This window comes from Platalea leucorodia, assembly GCF_965183815.1.
Source record: "Platalea leucorodia genome assembly, chromosome: 4".
NCBI classification, from domain to species: Eukaryota; Metazoa; Chordata; class Aves; order Pelecaniformes; family Threskiornithidae; genus Platalea; species Platalea leucorodia.
In genome coordinates, this window is record NC_138826.1 from 37,788,497 (window position 1) to 37,802,729 (window position 14,233).

Below are 14,233 nucleotides of genomic sequence, written 5' to 3' on the forward strand. Positions count from 1 at the left end.
GTGGGCTTCTCCATCCAAGTAGGACCTCAACAAGTGTGAGGGCCAAAGGAACAGTGTCAAAATTTGCTGAAGGGGCCAGAACGAGGCTGGATGGCTTGGCTCAAGAAAGAAACCAACCTGCCAAGGGGGTCTCCCAGGACTTAACAACATAGGTTGGGAGGCAGGAGACAAAACTAAAGCAAAATGATCTTGCTGAAGACTGTAGCTTTGATTTGATGTGTCTCTATCCATCTGCTCTCATTTATTTATTTAGCTGTTCTCCCTGGAGATGTGTATAGTTCTCTTCTTGTTTTCCTTTGCCCCTTACACAAATGAATAGTGTCATCTCCAGTGTGAAGGCCGTGTTGGTGAAATAGCTTCTGTCAGCCACATCCTCAGTCACATCCCTGCCTGAAGACCTTGGCCCTCGCTGTCCCATCCTTCCACCCCTGCACCCACAGAGAGCCGAGAGAGCCTGGTGTCATCTCGGCTACCTCAAATCCAGATGGTTTGTAAAAGCCTCGCAACTCTCATGAGGTACTTGAGCATCCAAAATATCACTGTCAGGCAACCATCTTGCCTTTCTGTAAGTTTTGTAATAAAAGTTTGGGGGTCTTGGGACTTCTATAAATACACTGCCCGGGAAGCAGTGCTAGAACAAGCCTGGCTGCAGATGCAGTCCCACTTCTATCTCATATACACCTTTTTCACCACCCGGGTATCCTCTCCCCATTTTTTTCCCCCAAAGTGCTACCTTGATGGTTAATCCACTTGCAAGCATCCATGAGGGGAAATAAGAAAGATCCGCCGCAGGATAATGCAGAAAAAAGCCCCTCCAATTGCTTATAACTTTCCTCCCTCCAGATATTCCAAGACATCAGCTCTCCTGCGCTTCTTATCAGTGAAAATAATGCTACGGTCAAAGCAATCTGTGCTAATATGACAGTCTCCAAAGATGTGTACAGTAAAACTCCTTCAGACTCCCTTAGCGCAAGAGGTCCTCTCTCAGCAGTTTTAAAAATCTCAGCCAATTCTTCTGGGGAAATCTCAGGAAGTTAAAGAAATACACCAAAAGAATGAGTCTATTTTTTGCTGGCACGATCGGGAAGGCAAGGCTATTTTTTATTCTCCCATTTTAAAATTAGCAAGGCTGAAAAGTGAATTCTTGAATGGGAGTCACTCCAGTAAAATGAGCTTTTAACCAGAAGTAATGACAGATCCTTCATCCTTCTGGCACAAACAGAAGTGTTACAATGCCCTTCAAGAACGGATCTGCTGACATCTCTCAGAAAGCACGACAGCCGCTCTATTCAGAAACTATCCTAAGCATCTGTCATATCCATATCTTCTTTATTAGCAATTGACATTTTCAAGAAAAAACAGTCTCTTTATCTGCTTAATAGCTCATCTGCACCTCTTCAGGCTGAACTCATAACTCTCGGATGGCGACACCATGTCACAAGTAGATTATTAGTTCTGTGTCATAATCAATTCACATGAAAAAAACGGGATTTCTGGGTGGCTTTGCGAGACTTGGTGAACTCCACCCAGGGCGGGGAAAAAGCAAATGCACCATTTCAGCCAGCAAAGGCATCTTAGAAGATGCATATTTTAATCGACCCGCTGGGATTTCAGGGGGCAGGCGGAGATGTTCCATTTCGTATTCCTCGGTACCGTCACATCGTTTACCTGAAGCATCAGGAAAACACCCTGATGATGCCATTTATTTTGAGAAACCCTCTCCCTCTTGTCTCTTGCTCAGCCTGAAGAGGAATAGGGACGGCAGGAGCCTGTAGCCTCAGCAGCCAGAGCCTTTCCAAGGGATTTCGGAAAGTTCACCATGAGGTGTCAGCACTACTTTGAAGCAGACACCAGGCAGCGTGGCAGGGTTGGAGGGTACCGGCACACAGAAGCAGCCAGACGTGAACTGCACAAGTCAAATAATCAGAGTAATTGAAGGCTGCAAGCCCAGGGCTGGAAAACATGCTGCAATCCGTGCGTGGCACGGACCGGCACCTAACAAATAGGAGCTCCATTAACATGAGGGAGCAACAAGCCTCCAGTGCTACCAGATCATTTGCAGTGATGAGCTGGTATCCCAGTCCCTCCACGCTTCCTCCAGCCCCATGCTAGCAGGCATCTCTTACCTCGTCCCCTGACAGCAGCAGTACACGTCCCCACCAGGGCAGAGAGCCCGGGGCTCCTTTCCTTCCCCTCCCTGGCAGGTCCCCTGGGAGCCCTGCAAAAAACCTCCTCCCTTTCTAAAACAGACTGGCAAAGGACTGCCTGACAAGAGCTCTCGGAAGCAGGCGAGAATCAGCATCCCGCACAATCCTATCTTCTGGCTTTCAGTGGCCGTGCAATCCTCACTGCACTAAAGCACATGCCGTGCCTGCACTCTGGGGAGGGTGGCTGCACTCAGGGGACCGAGCAAGTGGAGCAAGGGCTGCAGTAAGAGCTGAAAAAATGGGTATCGAGACATAACCATGCACCTCATCACAGGTTAATCGGTGACTTATCCTTCTCTGCACCCCCAAAAACCACACCAGTGCTACCCTGCAACAGTTGGACAGAAGTGCCCGCGGTGGTGGATACCTCACCTCATCTTTGTCCTGCACCTGGATGAAGAGGGGAAGGGCAAAGCCCACCTGGGCCAGCTCCGGGATGGCCACACTGTACTCCGAGCTGTTGAACTCAGGCGCATTGTCATTAATGTCAATGACTAGGATGTTGAAGGTGGTGGTGACAGTGGCATTGGAGGGTGTGCGGTCATCGTTCAGCTCTGTCCCCTGCAAGGAGAGAAAGCAACAGGGCAGCCTTCATTTTTCAAAGAATAAATGTAAAAGAAAGCGTGCGTGCCATGATTAGAGACTCTTACAGCTTTTGCTTCTTCCACCTTGCCAAGGAAGGATGCTCAGTGGGTTCTGCCATTGCTCCTTAACCTTGAGCACCTTTCCACACTGCTGACTCATTAACACAGATGTTGACCCAGCTCTCCCACCACCCATGCTTCAGACCTCTTTGCACTCTTGCAAACCTTCGCAGGGGTTTAACATTTCCCTTGCGGTGGCTGTGGCTAAAGTTGTCACTTGCCCTTATGCAACAGGTTGTCAGGACTCAGAGTCAGGCTGGGGGATGAGTAGGCGATTTCCCTGCCACAAGCATTTAAAGCAAAAAAATGCCTTGTGAGATGCGAGGGACAGTCCTCAAAATAAGGGAAGCCATGATGGAGCAAAGAGCACTCCTATTTTCTCCTCTGCCATCTCCTGAGGTGGGACCAGGAGCAGGGAGCTAACCACCATAGTACTACTGAAGGGACAGAAAACTAGGGCAACAGAGGAAAACAAGGTTTAGACCTTAAAATAGGTTTGGCAACATGTGTCTAAATAGAGAGCTGAGTCACGACTCCATATCACACCTCTGTCTCAAGAAGGACTTTGATTTTGCTTTCCCAAAAGGAAAGAGTGCAGATTTTACTGCCAGAGAAGCAAGACTCGTGAAACAGCCTTTTCAAGCAGAGTCCCTCCTCTTGTCCTTTGGATAATCTTGCTTTGCTGTGGGCACAGAAAAGCAACGCTAACACGACCCACACGGCTCATTGCTATTCACTGCTTCTGCACACAACAGCAGAACAGGCTGATCCGAACAAGGAGCAATCCAGCTGTATTTTCACTGCGTGCTCCAGGACGAGAGCAGCAGAGAACATTTTGGGTCCTGGGGATGCGGGCCGCAGAGAGTTGGCATTTGCGGGAGGATGCAAAGTTTCTGGGGAGAGGAAATAAAAATCTATCGGATCAACAGAATATAGTTGGAACACCATTATCATGCAGCAGGAAAACGGGCAAGTTTTCAGGTTCACAAACCTTTCCAAGACTGAATAGATATTTTTGTCCCTATTAAAAACAGACAATCCTCACTCTCTCGATTTCTACTCAATTTAAACTATAAAAGCCCAAACCAAGAGATACTAGGGATGGATGCGGATCTCTTCCCTGTGCCTAAAGCCTCACAGTACAACCTGTGCCTGGGATCCAGAGGGGTAATTTCTTGTCCCTTTGCTTTCTCGACAAAGCACCACACTTGCCAGAACAAGGTGATGTGCTGGCTGCTGCCCTCCCAATCAATGACCCTTCCTACAATGCTGATTTTTCCCCACTCCGGCCCAGCAGAATCTATACTTCTAAATGTGTTTCCAACCAGCTGCCCAGCTTGGTATTGATTTTAATTACAGGGCTGCGAGTGGAGTTGGGGAGCTGCTCTGAGGTGGGGCTGGTGGGGCTGCAAGACCACGCTCCAGTGCCTTTTCTTGATGAGGCAACTTTTAGCATCACTCCCTCCCTGCACAGGGCAGATGCACATGATGCCCTCTGACACCGCTGCTTGTTGACATGACAAAATGTTCCTGGTTTTCTGGGGTTTGGGGGCAGAAAGCTGGGAAACAGGCACAATTCAGGTGCCTGAATGTAGGTGTTTCATGCTATTTGCAATCCCAGGGCATCGGCATGCTGCCAGCAGATACAGCCACAGGGAGATCTAGCTGGAGGCCAGGCAGGGCACGAAAACTGACTCTATACATTCATATAGGGGAAGCCATGTTTTGAGCCACCATACAAGCAGGCTGTGTTAAACATCGCACTTAGCTTGGCCATGGAACAGCACATCACAGCTCTGGATGCCCACAGGAGCAACATATCCCAGCTTTGTGCCTCCACCTCGGAGGACTTGCCCCAGCCAGGATACCCTCCCCATCCTGCTCTGCCAGTGCATCTTCAGGGTGGAGGAGGTCTCACCTTCACTGTGAGGATGAATCCAGCACTATAGAAGGGGTTTTCCCGGTCCAGTGGCCCATTCAGGGTTAAGGCTCCGCTGATGTAGTCCAGTGCAAAGATGCTGTTGGTGTTACCTGAGAAAAATAACAGGCAGTGTGAGCACAAGCAGCTGGTACCACCAATGCCAAATGGCATTGGGGAGTAACACAGAGAGGGAAGCAGGACGATACGAGCCTCTTCCTCTGCCAGTCTCCAGGCATGACCAGATCCGGTGCTTGGAAAAGAGGTTTTACAGAGCAGAGCCGCTGCCAGGCCAGGAGCTCCAAGCTGGGCACAGACTGCAGTGGGCTCTGTGAACCCTGCACATTATCTCAATGTGCTTTAAAATTTAATGGCTGTAATGGTTCTCTCCTCCTCTCACCTGCCCCAGCTCAGGGCTCAAAACAGTGCTTTCCTCCTAACAGCCGATAAAGTTGCAAATGCAGCAGGCAGCCGAAGAATTTCAAAGGGTTTTGGTTAAAATATGCTGAAACTAGGGCCAAATCCAGGTGCTCCCCTCTGAACAACCGCCTGCATTCGCAGGGCACTATGTCTCTCTTAAAATACAAGAGTTAAGGGACATCAGTCCAGGTTAATCAGAGGAAGACGCAGACGAATCAAGCTTGCAATTAATTCTTCGCATAACAAGCAGTAGTTTAACTGTGGGGTCTCTTGCCAGAGGATGCTGAGGATGATAAAAGTCCACACGTATTCAAGAAGAGATTGGGGAGGTTAATGAAAGAAAAAAAAAAATCTATCAAATAACAGAGAAGCCACATGCAGCTCAGGAATTTTCTTAGCTGGATGTATTTGGTGCCACAGAGAGTATTAGGATAAGTACTATAGGCACTTGCCCTGCTTTTATGCTCTTACCAGATGAGTTGACCCCATGCAGCTGCCTTGTTTTCCTCTACTTGAGCCAAATTTGGCCTTACGTGTAAGCAACCAGACAGGTTGCCATGGAGGTCTGTGCTGCTTCCATCGAGCATCCTATCCTCAGTTTGACTCCTTCTCTGGAATGAGACACCCAGAGAGGATTAAGACAACACTTGAGTCTCATGGCCAGCAGATGCTAAAAGGATTGGGAATGTCCTTGCGACAGTCCCAGGTGCTCTCTCTGTCAGCCAGACAAAAGAAAGCAGTTGGTATGTGGAGCCTAGGATACCTGACGCCGGCCCGACACAATACCAGAGGAGGCTGCTGAATTAGTGATGACGAAGGAGGTTACACACAGGCATATGGCTACCCGCACCACTCCCCTCCTCGTCTCATGGTATGCAGAAACCCCTGATCCAGCCCCAAATGGGAGCAGGGAAACCCTGCAGGTACACTATATTCTTCCCAGTCAAAAATAAAAAAAAAAAACAAACACAAACAAAAAACAACTTTTCAATATATCTCAGCATGAATGGAACACACACATTTGTCATTTCCCTGGAAGGGAGCTGCAAGACAGATCTGCTGCCGCAGAAAGTTGTTTCCCATCACTCAGCCTCCACCTTGCTCCCTTCTGATCCAGTTTAACCACGGCTGCACCTTTCGCAGGATGGCCAAAGCCTCCAGGACCAGCTCTCCCCTCCCTCCCAGCCCCAGGAGCCACCCTGGCCTTCACGAGCCGCTGGCTGCCAGCATCTCCTCTCTCTCCCAGAGCCCTAAGTGCTGTAACATCTTTCTCCCCCATTACTGAGCCTTTATATCTTCCTCTTGGACCGAATGCCTCCCATTTCTGTCCTTGGTCCTCTCTTCTCTCCATCTGAAATGGCCCATTGACTGCTAGCCAGCTTAATGAACTGATGTGCGGCTACTTAAAATATTAGCGTCAGCCTTGCTTTTTTTTTAATCTAGCTTTTCACTGCCTTACGTGAAGATCTCTAGTTTCCTCCCTTGGACAATTCCCCTCTTTTCGTCTTGACTTCCCACCTTTGCTCTGTAATTTATGGCTGACTCTTTAGGAGACTTCTTCTGACACCAGGTTTGAAGGACACTCCACGAGATATATTGAATTGTGCTGCAAGGCATTGAAATGCTCCAGGATGCCATGTTGCCATGGTAAAGTTTATGCATCAGGGTGATCTTGGTACACTCCCCCTAATATAAAGTGTGATAACATACCTTTTTAATCACAAAATACTGTTCTGCTGTAAATGCAGAGACCAATGGATTTTAGTGGAAATAGGTCAATAGGGCAGGAATTTGACACAAAGGAGTAAACACAGCATTGAGCGCCATGTCCTAAAAATGGTTATGTGTTTCATATTTGACCACAGTAATTTTTTAAAGGATGGATGAATAAATTAGGGACCCGAATACCCTCCCAGGCTGCACAACAGAGGCTTTTTTCTCGCTCAGCCTCCCCAACACCGCTCCAATGGCAGATATGCATCTGATGCCCTCTGGGGTGCCTTTCAGCTAGCAGAGAACTGCCGGCTTTGCAAATTAGCTTCAGAAGGGAAAGAGGTGTCTCCAAACTCGTCCCTCAGAGGCCTTTCATAATTTCCTCTACAATGCCTCTCCAACCACTGCTTCATTATTCCTCTGACCAGTGATCCCCGCTGAAGTACTCGCACTGCTGAACAATGCACATTCCCTTGAGACGCTTTCTTTGCAAAAATCTCTCTAATCATCTTCACATGTCTTCACTTTCCTCAGAGCAATGAAAAAAAAAAAAAAAAGTGGGGGAAAATTAGCCAATTTAGCCAATTTTGTCTTTCCCTCCCCACCTCTGTATAATTTCTCCTCCCCGCCTGGTTCTCTCCTGTTATCTCTCCATCAGCTTCCTGACCCAGGAAAAAGCCAAGCCTGGGTTAGGTGCAGCTTAGTCTGCAGCTGGCGGTGCAGACAGCCACACCAGCTGATGGCTTTCAACCCATTTGTCTGCTCCACTGCTCTCCCAGCGCTTGCTCCATCCTGCTCCCAGCCACACTGGTCACAGGGGTCTGTGCCCACGGTGGCCTCGGAGCCAGGTGGACACCGTGAGCTGAGCCAGCTCCTCATCACGCTGCCCCAACGCTCCAGCCGATGGCTTGTGTGGCCGGTGGCCAGCGCTGCCTGCCAGGTATGCCAACAGAGCAAAACACAGTTTTTTCATTGCTGGTTTTGAAGCGATACTTCAGTGCACAGATGTGAGATGGAGAACACGGAGAGGATGGAGAATCTTTGCAGGCATTTCAAATCCAGTCGAGATCCCCAGATAATCCTGTTTCTCAGAGGACATGGAACGGCGCAGACCTTTCCATTTCCAAGTCTGCACTCTGCAAACTGTTTTAATAACACAGAGAGGAACTCTTGTGGCCACACTTGACATGGAAGCAAAGTGACCTTCAGAAGGGTGCCCCTGCTGCCCCCCCTGCTCCGTGTCCCCCTCGCACGCTCTCCCATCGGCAGTGCTCACGCCACAGCACGCACAACCTTCTGCTCCGCACCAGGCAGGCAATGAACCGATCGCTTGCTTGGCTCAGGAGTTACCAGTTGCTGGACGTGTCCCTGCTTGAGCTATCTACTGCCTAGCCTGAGGTCTGGTCTGAACCTCCAAAGCATTTCTAGATGGAGACCAAGGACTTCATTTCCATGCCCCTGGTTTGAGAAAGGAACCCAAGACCATGCTCCGGTTTTTGCTAAACGAGGGCTTACATGTCCTCCACCTCCTTCCCCATCCAGACTAGGATGTGGCATGTTCACAGAGAACCAGAGAATCCGTCTCCATTGCATGGAGCAGGCAAAGCTAAGGAATAAATGGGCCTGTTTTTCATCAGCAAAGGAGGAGCTCTGCTATCAAGTGCTGGGAAAGCAACTACCGCTTTAAGAAAACCAGAGTAGGGCCTGGTGCAGAAAATAAATGTGACGCTGCCTAGCAGTTAGCATCCCCCGGAGAGGGACATGCTGTGGGAAGGCAGGCTCCACTGCTACCTCTCTGCTACTGCTGCAAACCTGTGGAGCTGGACAAAGGGGACCAGGAGAGAGACCCAGAGTAGGAATCAGAGACGTGGCAGAAAGGGAAAGGCTGGGCAGCAAAAGGGAGCGCAGAGAGAAGAAAAGCAGAGCAGATAATGTTTTTAAATACTCAAAAAGACAGAGGAAAGGTGAGAATGAAAAAAAAAAAAGAATTAACTTTGAGACAGCAATATGAATGCATTTCTGGCAGACTCGTTGCTCTCACCTGGCAGGGAACAGGCTTGCTCAGGACACACAAGCCCAGCTTCTGGTTATGACATGGGCAAAAGGAGAAGGAAAACTTTCCCATTCCTTCATTCGTGTGTGGGTACAGGGACAGCAGCAGCTCCTACATCCACTGCGGCCAGGCAGGGCACTGGAAAGGCAGGAACCGACGTGGCACTGGGTTGGGAGCAACGGGATGGATCGCAGTAGCCCATTCGGTGTGTTTTTCCAGGCTCATTGAGGAACGGATGGTGGCATAGGCATAATTTTGGAGAAACACTGCTATAACGAGGGTTTTTATAGATGAGGGCCATAATGTTTAATTGCCCTCAGCCAATGCTCTCACAGTTTAAAAAGGCCATTAAAAATACTGGCTCAAACCCAGGGGAAAAAAGAAAAGAAATGAAAAAGGAAAAGGAAAAGGAAAAAAGGAAAAGGAGAAAAGGAAAAGGAAAAGGAAAAGGAAAAGGAAAAGGAAAAGGAAAAGGAAAAGGAAAAGGAAAAGGAAAAGGAAAAGGAAAAGGAAAAGGAAAAGGAAAAGGAAAAGGAAAGACAAGACAATGATGTCTCCCTCCTTCCTCCCTATCCTACTTTGGCCTTTGAGCATTGTTCAAACCTGTAGGAGAGAGAGATGCAGCCATTGCCCAGCTCTAGTGAAGAGCTACCTGTCAGCCCGGGGAAGCCGATTCCCCCACGCAGGCAAATTTTCCCACCCCCACCCCGCCCCACGAAGGGCCGTTTGTAGCGGGGAGCTACATCCCTGAAAGGCCCTGGGCTTGCTGAGCCACTGAACTTGTAGTGGATGACTTTCATGAGATGTGAAAGGGGAACCCATCACACACCTTGCACCAGATAATTTATTAATCAAAATGTGCTCCGTCAGGGCTCCTCGGCACCGAAATAGATGCTGTTGGATGTGGTTCATAGAGTCAGCAACAGACACAGTTATCATCGTATAAATAGTCCATCAGCTGCTGTGACCACCTCGCTGCTCTTCACCTTGAGTTTTTGCCCCTGTGCGATACGCAGGGAAGCATGCCAGGGCAAATACCTCACCCCACGCTTAAATTCAAAGGGAACAAGTTACTTCTAAAGGAAAAGGGGTTATTATAACCTGACCTTTATTTCTGCACTCTGGGTGAAATCAAGATGCTGTCACACGCTGCTCTAGAAAACAGTGCCCATTCCTCTTGCTCTGGACTTTGGTTTGTTCTTCTTCCCAGAGGATGCAGCTCTCTCTGGGACAACTAATTCAAGCCCAAAGCTACGTGCCGGCCCTCCTCCACACACGCCTGCTCTGCAAACAGGCATTTTTAGTATCTTCCCCAAAAGATTTAATTGCCTGTTCTAGCACGACCGGCAGAATTTCTGGTCTTGCAGAGCCACAAAAGAAGCTCGGATTAAATGCTCATGGTTCCCTTTTTTAGAAGCGAATGTACAGTACAAGAAAATAAAAGGAGAGATTTATCACCCGAGGTGCAATCCCCCTCCCAAAGCCCCCAGGAGCTGCAGCCGGGTACCAGAAAGGAGAACAGAGCCCACAGAGTTTAAAGGTTCCTGCTCTGAGTGTAATTCATCGCATGAAAGGATGCTGAGTCTTGGAGCACAACCACCGTTCCCCCACGTCGTCTAAAATGTGCTCGGTGGCTCAAAGGGAAGGCAAATTACCAGCACTGCCTGGCTTGACTTTTTTCCTCCCAGTCTTTCCTCTTTCCATGAATCTAACCCTAAAACCCGCTATGGGAAAGCAGCAAACAGCTGGATTGTGAGTCAAGATAGCAGAGCAATGCAGGGAAAACTACTGTAATTGTTTATTTCACTCATTTCTGTAAGTGCAACACTTAAACCCTCTACCTGAGCTTGCAGAGGATTTTGTCCTAATAGACAGGGTGCAGAAGGCAGCATGCATTCCCAGACAGAACGGGCTGGTCTGGGCTGCCAGGCATTGCCACCATGGAGCAGCAGTTACAGAACACGCTCTCACCCGACAGCTGAAGGGTGCATACACATAAAATTGGCACTTTCTTAGCAGCTACCGTGCCTGGGCTGGATTGAGAGACCCACAAATCACCTCTCCTGCCTCTCCCACAGCAGTAGGCAGACTCATCACGAGAACATGAAAGGAGTACACTGTAATATGCCCAGTAACAAGTCTAAATCAGCTTTTAACATAAACCCCACATCTCCAGGATCAACACCTTTCAGAAAATCTTCCATCAAAAACCATCTCAGAAGCGGTTGTTTTCTCTAGCCCCAACATGAACAGAGATAGTGCAGGTTCATCCTTCTCCAGTGGTTGCCAACATCTTGAGTACACATTAAATCCCAGGAAGTTAAATAGGAAGTCCCAGAAATTAAATAAAAAATATGCTTTTGTTTCATATTTGCACATAAATGAGAATGTATAGTTTTAATTACCGAAGGCCATTTACTGGGGGACCACCTGCCATGCAAATCATTATCACAACCAAATGTCTTTCCAGTGATTTCTGGATTGCCAGGGAGCCAAAGCAAGATGCCAATGTGATGACGAAGCATCATTAACAGCAGGGAGGAAGACGGGGAGAAAACGAGCCAGGAAAAGAGGCACTGTGGCTGAAGCCACCATCTCTTCTTTGTGCTGTTTCATCCCCTTGCATTGGCAGGGTGGAAAAACAGGCTTTGATGAATAACTCGGTGTGAGGCACTTTTCCACCCATCAGCGTGTCCTCCTACAGAAATGTTCTGCTAAGATGACTGCCTTTAAATCACGCTGGAAGGCCCTCCCAGCAAGTGTAATTTATGAGGACTTTAACACCCTAGTAGTTCACCGACCGATCTGAATGTGGGAAAAAACCAGCATGATGTAGGCCAACTGGCAATGGGAATATTAAAATTAACAGGTGCTATTTCCAAGGATCCTCCCTGATGTCCGCTTTAAGGGACTCAGGGAAGAGGTTTGCTTTGCCCTGCCTTCTTTAAGTCAGGTCAAAATATGAAGGGAGGTGTCAGCAGCTGAGGGCTGGGAGACCTCTTTGGCCACTTAGTCTTACCTCAAGGGTTCATTCTGCACTTTCAAAAGGAAGGCAGTAGGGGACTCCAGATCTGTTAAGACCATATGAAACATGTTCTGAGAGCTACTGCACTGATTTTTACATACATATATATATATATATATACACACATATATATGATATTTTATTCCTTAGCAGGAAAACCAGAAGAAAGACGGAGAACAATTCTTTTCAGACACGCTTCCTTCTCGCTCTTGTAACTCACACTTCTATTACATGGTGTAAATAATGATTTTTAATTCATGCTTCCCTTGGGATGCACCAGCTTTAGGAAGAGAGTACGTTGCCAGAAACTGCATCAGTCTCCTAAAACAATTAACTTGGGGAAAAAAAAAATGCCCTAAGGGTTTGTGAAGAGCCCTAAGGACCAGCTCACCAACAGAAAGCCCCCCCTCCCCTCTCTCCTGCAGGACTTCCTAAGCCCTGGGAAGGACGTATGGATTGTCCTTGTGCAATCTCCCATTGCCCATCCATCACCGCACCTGAAATGTGTCAGGCAGGCAGAGACTGACGTTTGGGCATCATGCAGAGCCCCGGGACCCTTTCCCCTGCTTTAACCCTTTGATGCCTGCCTAAGCAGCGTAGGTCACCTTCACATCTTTGTGCCAAGAGACATAAAGTCTCCTGACTATCCTGGAAATAAATGAAACCCAAAGTTTACCACTAGCAAGCAAAGCATGAGACTGCGGTCATACAATACATCTTCCTAACAAGAGCTCGCGGGCCAAAGTCCCCTCCTGCCTATTAATTAAATTGCCATTTAATTCACGATAAAAATCCATCTCTTAGAGAGCCAAAGGATTCCCCATGCCCCAGGCAATGTGCAGCAGCAGCAAATGTGAAAACACACTGCCGTCTGCAGGCCTGATCCTGCCGAGAGCGCCAGGGCCCTCCGATTTCCACGGGGAAAATCAATCTGTGTTAGACCAGAGAGTTCCCCTAAATGAAAAGCCTTATCTAGAACAGGTCGTGTTATACAACAAGTCACTCGCTTTGCCTGGGAAATGAAAGATGATGAGGCAGAGTCCCCGGTACAGAGGCTATCTCCATAAATCTGCCAAAAAGGAGCCGTGGATTACTTTGCTGGATTAATTATCTGTCCTTCAAACAGAGCCCTGACCTCAGCAGCTGAACATCTCCAACCTGTCAAAGCAGCCGGGGAACTGGGGAGGGAGGGCTTTTGCAGGGCATCGACCGTGGGCTGCCTGTGCCCTCCTTTTTGCCTGGGAAAAGCAGTAGAAACACCCATCAGAGCGACAGAAGCCCCAGCACCAACGAGCCTGTCTGCATGAGGGACTTGAATTGTGCGGTCTCAATTTGCATTTCTTTTTCAAATGGCCCTTTACATGGCAGTGACCCTACTCCTTGCAAAGCGCAGGGCAAAAAAGTGCGTGTTTTCATGGGGTTAAAATACTCAGATTGGAAGGAAGGGGGAGAAACAACTGAATGGCTTTTCCCCATAAGATATGGAAATGATTCCTAGTGCAGGCAGGCAGGCAGGCAGCAGGCAAACAGCAGGCAGGCTCGTCTGCCCTGACAGGACAACTAGCCAAAGCCGTGACACAGCTAGATCCGTGCTCCTCCATCATTTCAGGCTTAACAGCTTTGTAAGCTGGCGGCATAAAGTTAGATCTTAAGTCTTATTTTATGTGGTTATGGTTAATCTTTTAGTTTTATTGTTTTCCTGTCACGGGAGGACCTTGTGCTGGAGATAACCGTATAAATAAGAGCTGCTGCAGTATATCCCGAGGTGTAGTTACCCGAGGGCTGGAGCTGAATAGGACACCAGCAATTCCAAATTAATTTTTATACCCCACCTCCAAATCATACCAATGCTTTAGATATTAATACCAAAGAAATGATAAACGGCTAGGTTGCTTTTCAGCTTTTTCACTGCTGTATATTGAACCCCAGCTGCTAAAATCAGAACAGCTACATGCCAGCCCTATGCCCGAAAGCCTGGAAGAGCCAGGGAAAGGCATCACCAATCCCTGCCGTGAAATGGGAACAGCATCACTGCCGCCTCCCCTTGTGCAAGTGAGCTGAAGAGCCAGGTATAGTTACTACCTCCACCGACCATTTTCACTTTTGCTTACGGTCGGTTTCTAATTTAATTTGCTTCCCCATTCCCATATGCTAGGCCGTTTTTTTGCAAAATTGCCATAAAAATTTACCAGCTCAGGCACAAAATCTGCTCGCTGACCTTTACCATCGTGATTGAGGATAATGACAAGTTAA

At 48.2% G+C, this 14,233-nt stretch overlaps 1 protein-coding gene across 2 annotated transcripts in view; it reads right to left on the minus strand.

The window, feature by feature from the left end:
• The window catches only part of CDH23 (cadherin related 23), a gene marked incomplete at both ends in the record, with an annotated part of 203,247 nt that overhangs the window by 88,126 nt on the left and 100,888 nt on the right, over nucleotides 1-14,233 (minus strand). For both annotated transcript variants that reach the window (XM_082310705.1, XM_082310706.1), the window contains 2 exons: nucleotides 2,580-2,768; nucleotides 4,770-4,882. In XM_082310705.1, the coding sequence (XP_082166831.1) occupies nucleotides 2,580-2,768; nucleotides 4,770-4,882 (302 nt within the window). The remainder of the gene's footprint in view (nucleotides 1-2,579; nucleotides 2,769-4,769; nucleotides 4,883-14,233) is intronic.